This window comes from Balearica regulorum, chromosome 18 (assembly GCF_011004875.1).
Source record: "Balearica regulorum gibbericeps isolate bBalReg1 chromosome 18, bBalReg1.pri, whole genome shotgun sequence".
NCBI lineage: Eukaryota > Metazoa > Chordata > Aves > Gruiformes > Gruidae > Balearica > Balearica regulorum.
Window position 1 is genome coordinate 352,017 of NC_046201.1, and position 15,106 is coordinate 367,122.

Below are 15,106 nucleotides of genomic sequence, written 5' to 3' on the forward strand. Positions count from 1 at the left end.
CAGCGGCGCTGCTGCTGAATGTCTGGGACCCAGTCTACTTCCTCCTCAGAAGCGTGCTTTCTCCGTGATGTTGCCTTAACCCCCGTACGCCTGGTTCCACTGCTGCACCTTCCACTTGTCCCACCAGTATTCCTGTGTTACGGACCCACAGCTCTAGCAGAACAGGTGGAAACACACCTGGAGCAAGCCAGGGGTGATCTAGGAGAGCAGCATTTCACAGCAGAAGAGCCAGCCCTGGGCTTAACGCTTTTCAGCCAGGGCTTGCTTCAGCACTGTCACCAGCGCCTAGGAGAGCTGTTGAAAGCCAGCTTCTCGAAGTCAGCGTTTTCGGTGGAGACCTTGCTGCTCCGTGCAGCTTCAGAGGAGCCGTGGATGCGGCTGAAAGGGAGCGTGGGGCCTCCCGGAGCAGAGGACGCCTGTGCTGCCGGGCACGCAGGAGGCCGGAGCGGGCGGCCGAGCTCTCCTCCGCACCGCAGCCGAGTTAAAAGGCGGGACGTGGAGCAGGGGGGCACCCCGGGGGTGCAGCGCCCCGTGCTCGCTCTGCGCGGCTGTTCCTGGCTGAGCACCGCTGACACGCGTGGGAGCCCGGAGGAGGCGGCCCCCGCTTCCCCGGCACCTGCTGCGCCTCCGGTTCCGCCGCGGGAGGCCGCTCGGCAGCGCGCCCAGGCCGGAGGCTGCTGCCGGAGGTGCCGGGAGATCCCCCCCTGCTGCCGGTCCTCCGGGGCTTTGGCGGGCCTGCGCGGGGAGCGGCTGCGGCGGGGACGGGGCTCGTCCCGGGCAGGGAACTGCCCCACGCCGGCACCGGCCGGGGACAAGGAGCCCCCGCGGCTGCTGGGCGGACCCCGGGCCGGGCCGGACAGACCCCGCACCCCGGACAGGCCCCGGGCCGGGCGGAGCCGCGCGCCGGCAGCGGGTCGCTGCGTGCAGGAGGCGGGGGGCGCGCGCCGCCGCCTCCCCTTTAAGGCGCCGCCTCCGACAGAAACGCGCGTCCCCCTTAAGGCCCGGGGCGGTTGCGCCGGGCGCTTCATGAATGGAGCCACGTGACCAAACATCACGTGACGTGTCCGTGAGCAGCGGCGGCGGCGGCTCGCGGCGTCCCGGTCCCTCCCAGCGCGGCCTCCCCGCCCGGCCCGGCCCCGGCGGCTCCGTGAGGAGGTGAGCGCTACCGGCGCCGGCTGCGGCGGCGGGCGGCGGCGGGCGCGGCCCGGGGCGGCGGGCGCGGCCCTGGCACCGGGCGGGGCGGGCGCGGCGGGCCGGTCCCCGGGGGCGGGCTGGGGCGGGGCGGGCGCGGCGGGCCCGGGATGGTGGCCCGGGCCGCCGCGGGTTGGCGGGTGCCGCGCGGGGCCGCCGCCGCCGCTGACTCACGGCGGGAGTTCTGGGGGCGCGGCCGCCCCGTCGCCGCTCGTCGCGCCGCCCGCCCCGGTCCCCCGCCCCGCCCGGTCCCCCGCCCCGCGGTCGAGCAACAGGTGCGCGGGGCCGCCGCTCTGGGGCCTGTCCCCGTCTACGACCGCCGCTTCCCGGGGCCGCCAGCGGCCACCGCGGGCGCGTCCCGCCCCTGCCGCCGGCCCCGGGACCGGGCCTGCCCTGCCCGTCCCGGCCCCGCTGCGCCCCCGGGAGCTCACACCTTACCCCCCACGCACACCCCTCCCGGAGCCCGGCGCGGCCTGGCCCGCAGCGGGTCCCCGGGCCCCCGCTCCCGCGAGGGGCGGAGACGCTGCCGCGGGCGGGTGCGAGGGCCCCGCCGGGCCCGGGCGGCTCTGGGCGGCTCCGTGGGGGGGTTTCCTCTGCGGCCGCCCGGCTCACGCCGCGGGCTTTGCTCTTGCGAGGTGATTTTCCCGCTGAGGAGAAGAGGCGCAGGGCTGGAGAGGGTGACGGGCCGCGAAGGCGTCTCGCTCGCTTCGTCGCGCAGAGGCTTGGCCCAGGCGGGACAGCCACGCTTCCCCGCTGCCGGCTGGGACAGAGCCGGCGACCGAGGGGACGCGGCCGTTGCGTGCCCCCGCTGCCCGGTGGGCGCCAGGAGCGGGCTGGGGCTGCGGGTCTGCTCGGTGCTCAGCGCTGCAGCGTCTCGGAGCTGAGCGGGTTCCCTGCGGTGGGCAGGAAGCCTCTCCAGGGGAGTTTCGGGGCAGGCTGCAACGCCTGACCGACACGGAGCGTCTGTGCGTGTGCGTGCACGGAGGGGTCTTGCTGTCCAGCGCTGGGGACGTCTCTGCCCAGGATACGCAACGTTTGAGCTGCGCGGTTAGAGGAAGGCGCTACCAGGAGGCTGGAAGGGGTCTCCGAGAGCCGGCTCTTTTCTTTATCTGTGTACGCAGAGTTAAAGCCAGCTGGGTGTGCGGGTTCCGTGAGGGAAGAATTGCAGTCAAAGTGCCCTGGGTTGGGTGTGAGCTCACCAGGGACTCCCCAGGGGAGGGGGGTGGCACAGGAGAGGTGCTGTCCTGACTTCGTACGTAACTGGGGGGGAGTTGTCCAATTTGTTTGGATTCCTGGGAGGGCTGTGTGAGCTAGTTCTGAGAAAGCAAATAAACAGAGTATGAAATCCACACCGGGAGAGAGTTCTCGTGCGGCGTGCCCAGCTGCTGCCAGCAAACCACATTCCTCCGCCCGCCCGGTGCTGCAGAGCCCGTTGTGGAGCACAGCTCCTTCCTCTGCCTCCCTGTCCCTACGGATGGGTCTCCCTCTCTTCCTCCCTCCCAGTGCCGTCTCTGGGCCAGCCTGCGCTGGAACGGGTGACGTCACCGTGTTTACACGGGGCTCGTGGCACGGTTCTGCGATCAGGAATGCGGAGAATGGGGCCTGCGTTGAATCATGCGCGGTGCTGTCAGCTCCCTTGTGTTGCCTTTGAGCTGAGGAGAGAATTGGCTGCGCTTGTGCTGAGTTCAGGCCTTTTGAGCTCTGGGGAAATGTGTTGAAGCTGCATTTTCTTCATTGCAGTCATCGTGTTTGGCACTTCCAGTGTGATCTTTCTTCAGGAAGCTATCAAAAGCTGAGCAATCAGCAGTCTGGAGAGTTAGGCCAAGTTTGGTCTCTGTCTTGGTGCCAGTTCTCTGGGTGTCCTCTGTGCGAGCTGCCAAATAGCCTTGTCTCTGATCCGTCAAACAGGACCCAGAAAATCGCCCATGGCTAGTTTCCGGGTTGTTCTTCCTATTCCACTGCCTGACTTGTGTGTTGCTGCATCTCATTTTGATCCCCTTGGGAAGGGGGACGAGGAGCGGTGGGATCAGCAGGTGCTTTTGGGGACGGTCCTGTTACAGCTTTGATGGCTGTAGTGGGAGGCTTCTGCCTCAGGAGGTTGGAGTCCTCTGGGTAAAATTGCTGTTGACTCTTAAAGTTCCAGAAAAGTTAAATTGCTGTTGTCAGGGACTGGGACCAGCCTCTTCTCTTGTCTGCTGATAGCTCTCTCGCCCCCATCTCAACTTTAGTCGCTGCCTTTGCAGGGTTGGGGCTGTGCGAGCACCCCTGCTGACTGCTCAGTCTGCCCCAAGGAGCTCCCTTCCCCGTACCCTGCCTGATGCAGCGTGTTCGTTGCCTTGTTTGTTTTATTTCAGCTCTGCTGTAATGAAGGAAGCTTGAGTGCTTGCCAGGCAGCTGGAAATTCTTTAGTGACACAGGGCAAATCTCCGTGGTCCTGCTGACCATATCTGCCCTTGGCTCCTTACGCTCACCAGAGGACGGTGCAGAGAGGTGCTGCAGGGGTGACTTTGGTCTCCACAGCTATTCCCTTCCTTCTCCCCTTTTCCCAGCAGACATGTTGTTTGCCAAGTAGGAGCAGAGGAAAGAAATACAACGGTATGGGAAAGAGTGAAGAATTGATTTTATGAGGCAGTCGCTTGTGCGCTGTCCGTCCTGTGTTAGCCTGCTTTGTTGCAGCTTCCTTGGACGGCAAAGGGACCCTTTCTACACCAGCAGTGTCGGGTTGTAGCAGATGTCTCACTGGAAGGAGCATTGTCCTCTGGGTATAAATAGCCTGCCTCCTGGCAGGCTGGAGGCTCTGGGAACATCTCTGCTGGTGTTCTGGGGAATGCTGACCCTGTTCACCTCTAATAGGGGGTAGATGCATTGCAGGGAGCCTCTGCCATGGCTGCTAGAAGAGCATAAATTTGCATTTGCTGACTTGTGCATTTGGTTCTTGGCTATAACTGTACATCAGTGCCTCTTACATTTAGCAAAGCAGTAGCAGAAAAAATTTTTGTTGGCTGTTTGGGACCGAAGAGATGAAACGTACAGACAGTTTGTAGACTGCGCTTGCACAGGAACACTTGCCTCGCTTAAGGAGGCGTGCAGTTTCTGGCTGTTTGAAGCACAGCTATGTCTGTTGAGCAATATCTGAGCAGATTAATTCATTGGGCAGTGTGGTAGCACTCTGAACTAAAGCCTGAGGGGAGGAGGTATGTAGGGACAGAAACAGGGGCTTGGGGTATGACTCACTGTGAAAACAGGCCTGGGAATTGCTTTTACCAGTTCTGATGTCCTGTCTTCCGTGGCAGTGAAGGAGCCTGCTCTCCTCTGGTTTTGGCCACCCTGAATCTTTGTTTTCTTATGTGCATGCCTTGGCTCTGAAGATAAGGGAGGGAGAAGGTGGTTCTCACCTAGGGACTTTCTCACAGAAGAGACCTATAGCTGGGGTCAGCTTTGTACATCCGGGAGAGGTGAAGGCTGCAGAGGCATCGGGCCAAAGTTTGTGATGGGATTCCCGTGTGCCCCCGTGCTTCCCTGTGCTGCAGTATGAGGTTGTCCTTCTGCTCCTTGGGAAAGGTTGAGTGCAGAACTTTGACTTGAACCTGGATGCACTCGCTTTCCTGGGAAGCAGAAAAAATCTGGAGAGGCGCGAGCACAGCAGTGGTGTTCTCCCGTCCCGCAGGATGCCCAACGAGCCGTGTTGTGGAGGCAAAGGCTTCCTCTGCGCTCCTTGCCCAAGGTCGTGTGTTCTTGAACTGAACTGGTTTGGGTCCTCAGGGGCACCTAGAACCCGGTAGGACGCTTGTCCTGGGGAGTTTCTGGGCTGTGCTTGGGCACCTGTTGGGAGGGCGTGTCGGAGCGACCGGCCGCCTTCCTCTGCCTGGGAGTGACAAGGATGACGCTGGGAGCAAGAGGCGCAGAGTGCCAGCGTGCTGAGTCAGCATGACTGGCCCGGAGCAGCCATGCTCTGGACCCAGCCTGCTGCCTGCCAGGCTATTTTTAAAAATGTGGCTTCCGTGTATTCTGACTCCTCCTAGTTTTTTAATTTCCCCCACCCCAAGCCAAAAAAGCCCAGCATAGCCACAAAGTCTCCGTGGGAGTGGGGGTGTGGAAGGGCAGCAGTTTCTGCTCAGGGACAGAATCTGCCGCTTGTGAGTCCAGCTCAGTCGGGTGCTTGTCGACTGTCGTCCGGGGAGGGGGGAGTGGGATGTGCAGCAGCACGGGGCGTTGCTGCCGGACCCTGCCACAGGAATGTCGCAGGCTCTGCTAATGTGACCTTCCTTCCCTTCCAGAACCTGATTGACAAGGCTGTCGTGTTATGACGACCCCCAACAAAGGAAACAAGGCCTTGAAGGTAAAGCAGCAGGTGAAGGAAAGGGGTGCGGGTGGCGGGTGCAGGCACTTGCTCCAGGTTTCACGAGTCTCTGCCACCTTCTCTTCCAGGTGAAGCGGGAGCCAGGCGAGAATGGGACCAGCTTGACAGATGAGGAGCTGGTGACCATGTCTGTGCGGGAGCTGAACCAGCATCTACGGGGCCTGTCGAAGGAGGAGATCATCCAGCTGAAGCAGCGTCGGCGCACCCTGAAGAACCGGGGCTACGCAGCCAGCTGCAGAGTCAAGCGTGTTACCCAGAAGGAGGAACTGGAGAAGCAGAAGGCAGAGCTGCAGCAAGAAGTGGAGAAGCTGGCCTCCGAGAACGCCAGCATGAAAATGGAACTTGATGCTCTCCGCTCCAAATACGAGGCTCTCCAGAACTTCGCCAGAACCGTGGCCCGGAGCCCCGTCACCCCTGCGCGGGGGCCTCTCACCTCCAGTATGGGGCCCCTCGTCCCTGGCAAGGTTGCTACTACTAGTGTCATCACAATAGTGAAATCCAAAACGGACGCCCGGTCTTAGTGAAGCGAGTGTTGCCTGAGCTTGTCTGTGCAGGGCAATTAGGCACAAAACCAGCCTGGAATCCCCAAAGCACAAACCCTCCCCACATGGGTCCGGGTTCCTTCTACTTGGCCCAGGACTGGCCTGCTGATCACTCCAGTTTTGTTTTGTTGTGTCCAGATTGGTATGAGCAGTGGTGATGCGTCCCTTGTCCTGTGCAGACAGAGCCCCCACCCAGCGGTCTGTAGCCCTCGGGCGCCCGTGGGACAGACTGCGAGATCTTGGTTTTCTAGCCAAAGAAAGTCTGTGCAGCGTGGCCGACGGCAGGGCGACGGAAGGGCTTGGGGAAGGTCCGGGGGGAGGCTTTCTTCCTGGGGGCCGGGAACCCTAATTTTCGGTCACTTCCAAAGGCTTTACTTCATTACTCTTCCAGGTGGTGCATCTCGGTGCCCGACTGCCAGGCGCCTGAACCTGCTGCTTTTGTCTCCTTCGGTACCCGTAGTTGCAGTTGGGGTGTTCTGTGTAATAGGTTTTTATTCCTTTCTAGGTGTGCCTCTGTGCCCTAACAGTGGGTTTCCTTCAGACGTCCGTTGCGTTAGCCGTGTAAACTAGCAGTGGTGGAAAGGAAGATGCAGTTATGCCCTGCCCTTGCCCCAGCGACGGGGAAGGAGCCGGGACAGGGCCCTTGCAGGGGAGGGAGGGGAGGTACCGTGTTGGCTGCAGGCCGGTTTTGTGCCTAATGTGTTGCGCTGAACAAGACCAAAATCACTAGTTGTTCCCGTGTTTTGAGGGTATCAAGTGTCTCTAGTGTGATGGTTTACACAACCAGTTTATGTGGTTAAATAGCCCTTTATTTAAAGAGAGAAACATCATTTTAAGAGTTATTAAATTATCTAAGTTTAAAATTAAAATCAGACAGAAGAGAGAGCGTATTTATAGTCAGCTTTTTTATCTGAGAGGGCGAGAATATTTGACCATATAAATGGGGAAATATTCTCGGAGACTTTGCTAGTTAAAAGTTAATAAATAAATAATTTTAAAGTTTCTCGTGAACCTCCCGCAAACTGTTTGTGGCTCTGAGGTTAGTTTTTATAAAGAGTTATCAGACTTTATTTATAAAACTTAGAAAAAGACAAAAAAAGTGGCAAGTCCTGTTTGATATCTTTTTGCAATTGTACCAAAAGTGACTTATTCTCGACCTTGCTGGCTTCCGTTGTGTCCCCTTGTGTAGCGCTCTCTGAGCTCTTGCGTGGCGCTGTGGTGTGGTGGTGCCAATGGCTGCCTTTGCCATGTGCTGTTGTTTCATGCTGCCGTCGTTTTCTCTAAGCTCGACCGAGAGATTGAGTTGGCATCCCTCCGAATTCTCCAGGAGGATTCTGGCACACAGGCAGAGGCACTGCTGTTCTTGAAGGCAAAAATGAATGGCTGGTGCAACTAAGTAGTGAATGCCTGCCCAGAAAATGCTTCTCTGCAGAGGCGTGCCGCAGGAACGTGGGCAGCTCGGGCCTCTTGCTGAGCAGCCAACACCAGGTAGCTCAGCTACCTGAATGGGGAGAATGTTGCGCTTTCCTTCCTCCAGCAAAGCTGGTAGAGAAGTAACACAAGGGAGAATTGTCCAAGTTTAGGAGGAGAACAATGGGATTTAACTCTGGAATTGGATCCTGTGGTCAGAATTTGTGTTGCTCTTGTGGCTCGTCTGACAAGAGGGGCAAGTCTGCCTGCCTTCTGGGCAGTGCGGGACCAGCGCTAGTCCTGAGTGTCTGCATATTGCTGAAAATTAAGTGGTGGCATGGTTGCTGTCTTTCCTGGTGCAGCTTCTGTCTGTAGGTGCTGGAAGAGTCCTTAGACTTACAGCTGTGACACAGCTGAGAAGCTATTTGTGGCCAGGCTCCATTTCCACAAACGCTTTGATCCCCCTCTCCCCTCCCCAAAGGTTTGAGCTGATTACTGAGTTGGTTTAGAGAAGCAGGACGTGGGGGTGAAGTCCATGTGACCTCCTGGCTGCTGAAAGTCTCCTGAGTGGAGGAGACAGACCAGGATGGCACAAGTGAAACCGCAATCTTGCAGGGAGGCACAGTTTGACATCTAGGGTGTTTTTTGGTGGTGTGTTTCTGACGTAGCTGAACTGATACTGCTGTCCTCTGGCCTGAGAAGCAGGTAAACCTGATGAAAGCTGCGATGTGGCAGGAGAGGAACAGATAGTTGGTGGGGATTTCCTGCTGGAGGGAGAGATCAGCTTTGCACTGATTGATTGGGAGTTCAGGGAGAAAGCTGTTTGGGATACTTTTCCCAGTGAACTTCCTGAACAGGGAGCGGGTTAGAACGTCGCCTCCAGGCTTCCCCCTCCCAGCCCTGGGCTTTCTCTTCTCTGAGCTGCAGTGCCTGACATGCCGCTTCCCAGCCATTCACCGGGTGGGCTACGCACTGAGCAGCACTCAGCACAGAGCTCTGGGCTCTAGCTTTTGTCTTCCAGCTGGTGATGTGGTGCCTGGAAGAGGCGAGATGTTCCAAAACACAGAGACCTCCTGTTGGCCTGGGGCATCAGTCCCAACCCTGTCCCTCCTGGAGCTAGCCTGAGATTGAACCTGGCTAGAGAGCCGTTCTGAACCCAGCTGGAGGCCTGACTTCAGTAGGGTGAGCAGCCAAGGTTTTGTGCATGGGGCTGGGTAGGAGCTGAGCCCCTGGGGCTGGAGGCTGCGGTGTGAGGAGGGCCCCATCAACGAGCAGGCAGTGAGGGCAATCCTGCAGCCATCATGACCTTGCTTCCGTTGTACTCTGCAGCAAGGAACGTCCGGGTCTTTCCATGCCTGCTGGGTGTGCTCCGCTTTGGAGTGAGACCGTGAGTCGGGAGGACAGAGCAGGCCGCAGCACTGACTCCCCCAGATGTTAACGCTGTCCTTTTTCCTCCCCTGTGCCATGCTTGCTAGCTTGTGGCCCCAGCCTGCTCCGAGCGTGTTCGATGAGGACGCGTCATGTAGGGGGGAGCAGGTGCGAGGGCTGAAGGGCGTGCGTGTGGCAAACGAGCTCTGCGGGTGCTGGGCTGGACGGATGTCAGCGGGGACGCGGTCCCCTCACGAGTGCTGCTTCCCTATGCTAGTGCATTGGTTTTGGTTTTGTTCTCAGTGAAGTGTTGGACCCTGAACGATGTATTTCCGCAGTGTCCAAGGAGTCTCCCGTCCTGCTCCGGGGGACCCGGTCCCCTGCCAGCTGGGTTCCTGTGCCCGCGCGAGGCCACCCCTGCTCCGAGCCGTCACGCTGACCTCTCTCTCGTATATAGCGTTCTGGAGTGTGACAGTTCTTGTTCCTGAGGTGCTCGTCCGTTTGGTTTCCTGCTGTGAAGGGTGTCGTGTTTTCTTTCTCCTTTTCCTGGTGCCGTTACTGCGGTGGTTGGGGAGGGGGCCCTGCCCCAGCCCGCCCACAAAGCGAACCCGTGGAGTGTCCCCCGCGCCGCGGGGATTTGTGTATCTGTGGTGAATTGTGTCAAGTTCCTCCCGCCTTGCGCAGCCTCGGCGGGCATCGCTCTGCGGCCGGAGCGAGGGGCGGCTGCCCAGCGGGGCCGGCCGGCCGGCGGGATGGAGGGCCTTGTCCTGCCCCCGGCCCTGGCCCGAGGCCCGGGCTGCTGGCCGCTGCCCCAGGGGAGGCTTCCTGGCGGGCTCGGCCCCCGCCCGGCCTGAGGCGCCCGGGGCTCCGGCGAGGGGCCGCCCTGTGCGGGCCGGGGCCGCCGCGCTGCGGGGCCTGTCGCGGCCCGGGGCTCCGGGGGCTGGGCGGGGCGGGCGGCGGTATTTATTGCTAAGTTATTTCCCGGGGCGGCGGGCCGGGCGGGCGTTATTTATTGCTGTACATAGTGTCCGTCCGCGGCCGCCGCTGTTTTGTACGTGACAATAAAGCGCTTTCAAACAGCCGCCGCCTGGCGCTTCCTTGGGGCGCGGTCCGCCGCGGCGCGGGGGGCGCTGCTGCGCCCGGGGGCAACGGCGCCGGAAGTGGCGCTCGGCCGCTCTCGCCGGTTAGCGGAAGCGGCGCTGCCGAGGGGCGCCCGGCAGCGGAAGCGGGGCGCTTCCGGGGTGATGGCGGCCGGCGGCAGCCTGAGCCGCTCGGAGCGGAAGGCGGCGGCGCGCGCCGAGATCCTTCAGCAGGAGGAGCAGCGGGACCGGCGGAGACAGGTACGGCCCGGCCCGGCCTGGCCCGGCCCGGCCCGCCGCCGCGGGCCGCCGTGACCACCCGTGTGTACCGGGCAGGTGTCCCGCATCTGGAGGAAGCCGCCGGCGGAGCGGAGCCCCGAGGAGTGCCAGGTGCTGAGCGAGAGCGAGGACATCGTCAGGGAGCTGGAGCGGCGCCGCAAGCGGCGCGAGCGGCTGCGCCGGCGGCAGGAGGAGGTGGGCGGCGGGGGAGCGGCGGGCTCGGGCTGGGCCTGCGGGCTGGCAGCTCCCCCTGAGCCGCTGCTCGGTTGTCGCGGGGAGAGGAGCCCTGCGCCCCGGTGGCGGCTGAGGTCGGCGGGCTGGCTGCTGCGGGGGGACCTCTGGAGCTGCGCAAGGCCTCGGTGAAAAACCGCTGTGCCGCGTTACCGGGAACGCCTCTGGGCCCCGAGGTTGTGGCCCCCGGTGTGTGCCCTCGGTTTGTCTCCGCCTCAGCCTTACTTTCTGCAGCTGCCAGATTCGCGTGTTTCCAAACGCACGCGGTTTTCTGCGTGTGTGCTTTGTGAGTACGTCTCTTGGGAGGACGGATCTGCACGTGCTGCTATCCAGAAAGCTTTTTCCCTTCATCTCCCATGGACAACACCCACGTCTTTTTATTTAGAAACCACTTCTGATAACATTTGTGTTGTCTTTTCTGTCTAGGCTAGGCCCACATTAAAACTCCCAGGGAGCTCCCTGTTCCTTCCGATGCGGTGATGTACTGTATCTTGGAAACGTGTGAACTTGTTCAGTTGTGTTTTCCAGGTATGTGACGAACCAGAGGAGTTAAAGAGAAAGGTTACTGAGCTGGCTGCTGCTGTCCGGAATGCCAAGCACCTTGTCATCTATACAGGAGCCGGGATCAGTACGGTAGGGTTCTTTGGGGGTGAGTGGCTGGAGCTCCTTCAGGAGCGTTGCAGTGCTGCTTGGACTTTTTTTGTGGTTTCCAAATGACTACATGATGTGTGTTACGAGCCTGGGATGCTATGTTAACGTTGCTGCACTGCAAACTGTGACCAATACAGTTGCTGGTTTGCATCCTGGGGTTGTGCCTGCTGCCCAAGAAATTCCGAGGCCGCGCCACCTCTGTGACCCTGTGAAGAACGTGTTTCTTAAACGAGAAGATCGCTAGTCTTACTTCATTCAAGTCTCTTCAACTACTTTGGGTGTAAAACCTAAAAACAAGTTAACTAATTAACATTTTCTGCATTAATGGACAAGTAGGAATAGCTGCTGGTTATTAGAATTTATAAATGGCAGTTTAAGAAACGGTTGGTTTCAGTGGCCACTGTTGGGAGAGTGGAAATCTGGTTCTGCTTCTTCTAATGTGTCACGTATCACTTTTGTCTGAACTCTGAGATGGGAACCTTATTTTTCTTTCCCTTTTCTACCGTCTCTGCAGATATGGAGCATGATTCTGGGCAGGGTGTATGAGTGCCAATGTCACAAGTTTTGTTTGTTTGTTTGTTTTTTCTAAAAAAACAAGTGCAAGCTACCAGAAGTCAGAGTCTGGTGAAAATAAGGAAACGTTCAAGAATTGAGTTCTGTGTAGGCAAATGGGAAGCACCAAGGGTCAAAAAGAGTTCTCGAGGGACTCCACAATGGTAAAATTGGAGAAAATAAATACCGGAGGTGAAAATGAGAGCTGTAAGGCAGGAGGAGAGATGCTGGAGAGAGAGGAAACGTGAAAAGCAGTTTTTCCCATGAGGAGGGAACCACTGCGCTAGAAAACTTGGAGTGAATGAAAACGTACCCGTGAATGAGGTGCATCTGGTTGTCCTGGGTGAGAGCAGGTTGATGTGTTTGTGGAGAAGAGGTATGAACCTTCCCATCAGGCCTTGTTTTTTCCCTCCCGATAACACAGGCAGCTTCAATCCCTGACTACAGAGGCCCTAATGGCATATGGACGTTGCTGCAGAAGGGCAGGAGCATCAGGTAAGGAGACATTCTGAGCTGTGTGGCAGAGACCTGATACTGAAGGAGAGATTAATGACAATTCCAACTTTTTTTTTTTTTTCCCCCTTGCTTCTTGTCAGGGCTACAGATCTGAGCGAGGCAGAGCCCACGCTCACCCACATGAGCATTGCCTGCCTGCACAAGCACAACCTGGTAAGATATTTTTTCCACATCTTGCTTGTCTAATTGTGATAAATAAAACCCAACAGGGGAAAAAAACCTTTTTCATGAGATTGCCTAATTACTGTTTTTACTCAGGTGGCTACACATCCATGTAGGAAAAAGCATTTGTGCTCACGTACAGCCGAGTCTTCATTCAGCTGGCTCCAGATCGTAGCTCTGGCACTTTTTCCCCGTGGTGCCTTTTCTTTTATACCTTGTGTTTGCCTCCTGGTGAGGGTGGTCTGGGGACCCGGCCACAAAGTCAGCCAGGCCTAGTACACCTCTGTTTAGCAGGAAGAGTCTTTTCATTTAGCTCTCACAAAGGTCTGTTCTCCATGCTTTTCTTCTAGTTTAGTTCTGCTCTGATGTATGGGGCTGTTTGGTGTGTATTGAGGCTGTCGTGGTTTAACCCCAGCCGCTAACTGAGCACCAGGCAGCTGCTTCCTTGCCGCTTCCTCACCCCTTCCCCACAGTGGGATGGGGAGGAGAATGGAAAAAAAAAAAAAATCGTGGGTTGAGATAAAGACAGTTTAATAGGGCAACAAAGGAAGAGAACAATAATAATAATATATATGTCAAGCAATGCACAAATGCAGTTGCGCAGGGATCCCACCTCCCAGCTAGCTTCCCCAGTTACATATGGAGCATGATGTCATATGGCAAGGAATATCCCTTTGGCCAGCCTGGGTCAGCTGTGCTGGCTGTGCTCTCCCAGATTCTTGTGCACCTGGCAGGGCCTGAGAAGCTGAAAAGTCCCTGACTTAGCGTAGACACATCAACTACCCAGCACCAACTGAAAACATCAGTGTGTTACCAACGTTATTCTCGTCCTAAGTCCAAACCACAGCACTACAGCAGCTACTAGAAAGAAAATTAACTTTATCCCAGCCGAAACCAGGGCAGACACGTATGTGTCACCTGCATTTGAGTAATACCTTCAGAGTCTTCTGCCTGTGTGTTAGCTCAGTGTTTTATTCTCTTCAAGGTGCAGCATGTGGTGTCTCAAAACTGTGATGGGCTGCACCTGCGGAGTGGGTTACCCCGAGCAGCAATATCTGAGCTTCATGGAAACATGTACATAGAGGTGAGTGGCCAGAACAGGATACAGTTACTGTCTAGTGGCCTCACAAGAGATAACGTAAACTATTTATCTCTCACTAGCTCAAGAAGAGCTAGTACAAGGGCTAGCCTCTGCTTAGTTCCTGTCCATCAGGTTTGGGGTGAAGTAGTTAGCAAGCACCAAAACAAAGTGTCCTGTACAAGTCGGTAGCTTTTTCTCTGTACTTGCTAGAGCCTTCTGTTTCTGACTACTCTTCCTCAGACCTTCTCTGCGGTCCCTGCTATTGCATAGCCAACAGGCACCCCGCAATTCCACTTGCTAGCTGAGGTTTTCCAAACTTTTCCAAGTCAGCATCTGATCCCCGATGATCCCTTCTACTGCTTCCAACGTATTGTCCCCAAAAAGTGCTTTTCTTTCGAGAAGTGGCTGGGTCCTGGTGTTTCATGGGCTGGATGCTAATGATGTAATGGGTTTTTTGTTTTCGTCCTGCATCAGGTCTGCACTTCCTGTACACCCAACAGAGAGTACGTGCGAGTATTTGATGTGACGGAGCGCACAGCCCTGCACAGGCATCACACTGGCAGGATGTGCCACAAGTGTGGGGCACAGTTGAGAGATACAATCGTCCACTTTGGGGAGAAGGGGACGTTGAGGCAGCCCCTGAACTGGGAAGCAGCAACAGAAGCTGCAAGCAAAGCAGATGTGATTCTTTGTCTGGGTTCCAGCTTAAAGGTAACTTTAGAGACTCGGTGAAGATTGTTAGCAGCATTCCCTCTTGGTGATACACCTTGGTGCTGAGCAGTCTCCTCCCAAACAGACAACTGTAAACTCTGGTGTCAGGATTCGCCCACCATCTGTGATAGTCTCTCTTCCTCCCTCTTTCCCCTCCTGGTAATACATTCCTTTTCCTCTCACTGATACGGTTCACAGGTACGCGTGCCTTTGGCTGTACTGATAATCTCTATTTTGTGGCAGGTTTTGAAAAAATACCCGCGTCTTTGGTGCATGAGCAAGCCCCCGACTCGTCGTCCAAAGCTGTATATCGTGAACCTGCAGGTGAGAGCCTTTTGCCCGGGGTTTGAGGGGTTTGGGCCAAACAGCCGCCAGCCTGCGGTGAGCCTGTCTGCCCAGGAGCGTGCAGGGCCCCGAGCGCGGGCCGGATCCCCCCACCTGCCCGTGGGGACCGTGTGGGGGAGACGCCTGCAGCCCGTGGGTCTGGTGTCGCTCCTGCAGTGGACCCCGAAGGATGACCTGGCCGCCCTGAAGCTGCACGGCCGCTGCGACGACGTCATGCGGCTGCTGATGGAGGAGCTGGGGCTGGAGATCCCACGCTACGACCGGTGAGCGGCCCGGGCGGGGGGGGAAGCTGCGCGGCCCGGGGGCTGCCGGGCCCGGGGCCGGCCGGCAGCCCTCCCACGCTCGGCCTGTCTCCGCAGGGCGCGGGACCCCATCTTCACGCTGGCCGAGCCGCTGCGCCCCGGGGAGGAAGGCACGCACTCGCGGAAGCCGGTGGCCCCGCCGCCGGGGACCGACCCGCCGCCGGGGACCGACCCGCCGCGGGAGGAGCCGCCCGCCCGCCCCGGCGGCTGGCTGGGCCGCGGCTGCGCCAAGGGCGCCCGGCGGAGGAAGAGCAACTGAGGGCGGGCCGGGGGCCGGCGGGGACGCGCCCCAAGATGGCGGCGGGGGCGGGCGCGGGGCGGGGCGG

The 15,106-nt window shown here is 58.5% G+C and overlaps 2 protein-coding genes across 5 annotated transcripts; both read left to right on the plus strand.

Moving 5' to 3' along the window:
- The first annotated feature begins 1,004 nt into the window (after positions 1-1,004).
- On the plus strand, positions 1,005-7,249 carry MAFG (MAF bZIP transcription factor G). Of its 4 annotated transcripts, none has more exons than XM_075770990.1 (3): positions 1,005-1,155; positions 5,469-5,530; positions 5,620-7,249. In XM_075770990.1, the coding sequence occupies exons 2-3, from the start codon at positions 5,495-5,497 to the stop codon at positions 6,070-6,072; spliced, it is 489 nt and encodes a 162-aa protein (XP_075627105.1). In that variant the 5' UTR covers positions 1,005-1,155; positions 5,469-5,494; the 3' UTR covers positions 6,073-7,249. The 4 variants fall into 4 exon arrangements, with proteins under 4 accessions (XP_075627105.1, XP_075627108.1, XP_075627107.1 ...); XM_075770993.1 differs by lacking the exon at positions 1,005-1,155 and adding an exon at positions 1,947-3,131; XM_075770992.1 differs by lacking the exon at positions 1,005-1,155 and adding an exon at positions 3,171-4,915.
- Positions 7,250-10,053: 2,804 nt separating this feature from the next.
- On the plus strand, positions 10,054-15,039 carry SIRT7 (sirtuin 7). Its single transcript, XM_075770986.1, has 10 exons — positions 10,054-10,211; positions 10,287-10,424; positions 10,989-11,093; positions 12,088-12,158; positions 12,260-12,332; positions 13,327-13,425; positions 13,897-14,133; positions 14,377-14,457; positions 14,635-14,741; positions 14,838-15,039. The coding sequence occupies exons 1-10, from the start codon at positions 10,116-10,118 to the stop codon at positions 15,037-15,039; spliced, it is 1,209 nt and encodes a 402-aa protein (XP_075627101.1). The 5' UTR covers positions 10,054-10,115.
- Positions 15,040-15,106: the final 67 nt, after the last annotated feature.

Bases quoted from the DNA above. Each gene is read 5' to 3' on its own strand.
- MAFG (XM_075770990.1), top strand. From the start codon at position 5,495: ATGACGACCCCCAACAAAGGAAACAAGGCCTTGAAG. The intron at 5,531-5,619 runs GTAAAGCAGCAG...CTTCTCTTCCAG, and splicing joins AAGGAAACAAGGCCTTGAAG to GTGAAGCGGGAGCCAGGCGA.
- SIRT7 (XM_075770986.1), top strand. From the start codon at position 10,116: ATGGCGGCCGGCGGCAGCCTGAGCCGCTCGGAGCGGAAGGCGGCGGCG. The intron at 12,333-13,326 runs GTAAGATATTTT...ATTCTCTTCAAG, and splicing joins GCCTGCACAAGCACAACCTG to GTGCAGCATGTGGTGTCTCA. The intron at 13,426-13,896 runs GTGAGTGGCCAG...GTCCTGCATCAG, and splicing joins ATGGAAACATGTACATAGAG to GTCTGCACTTCCTGTACACC.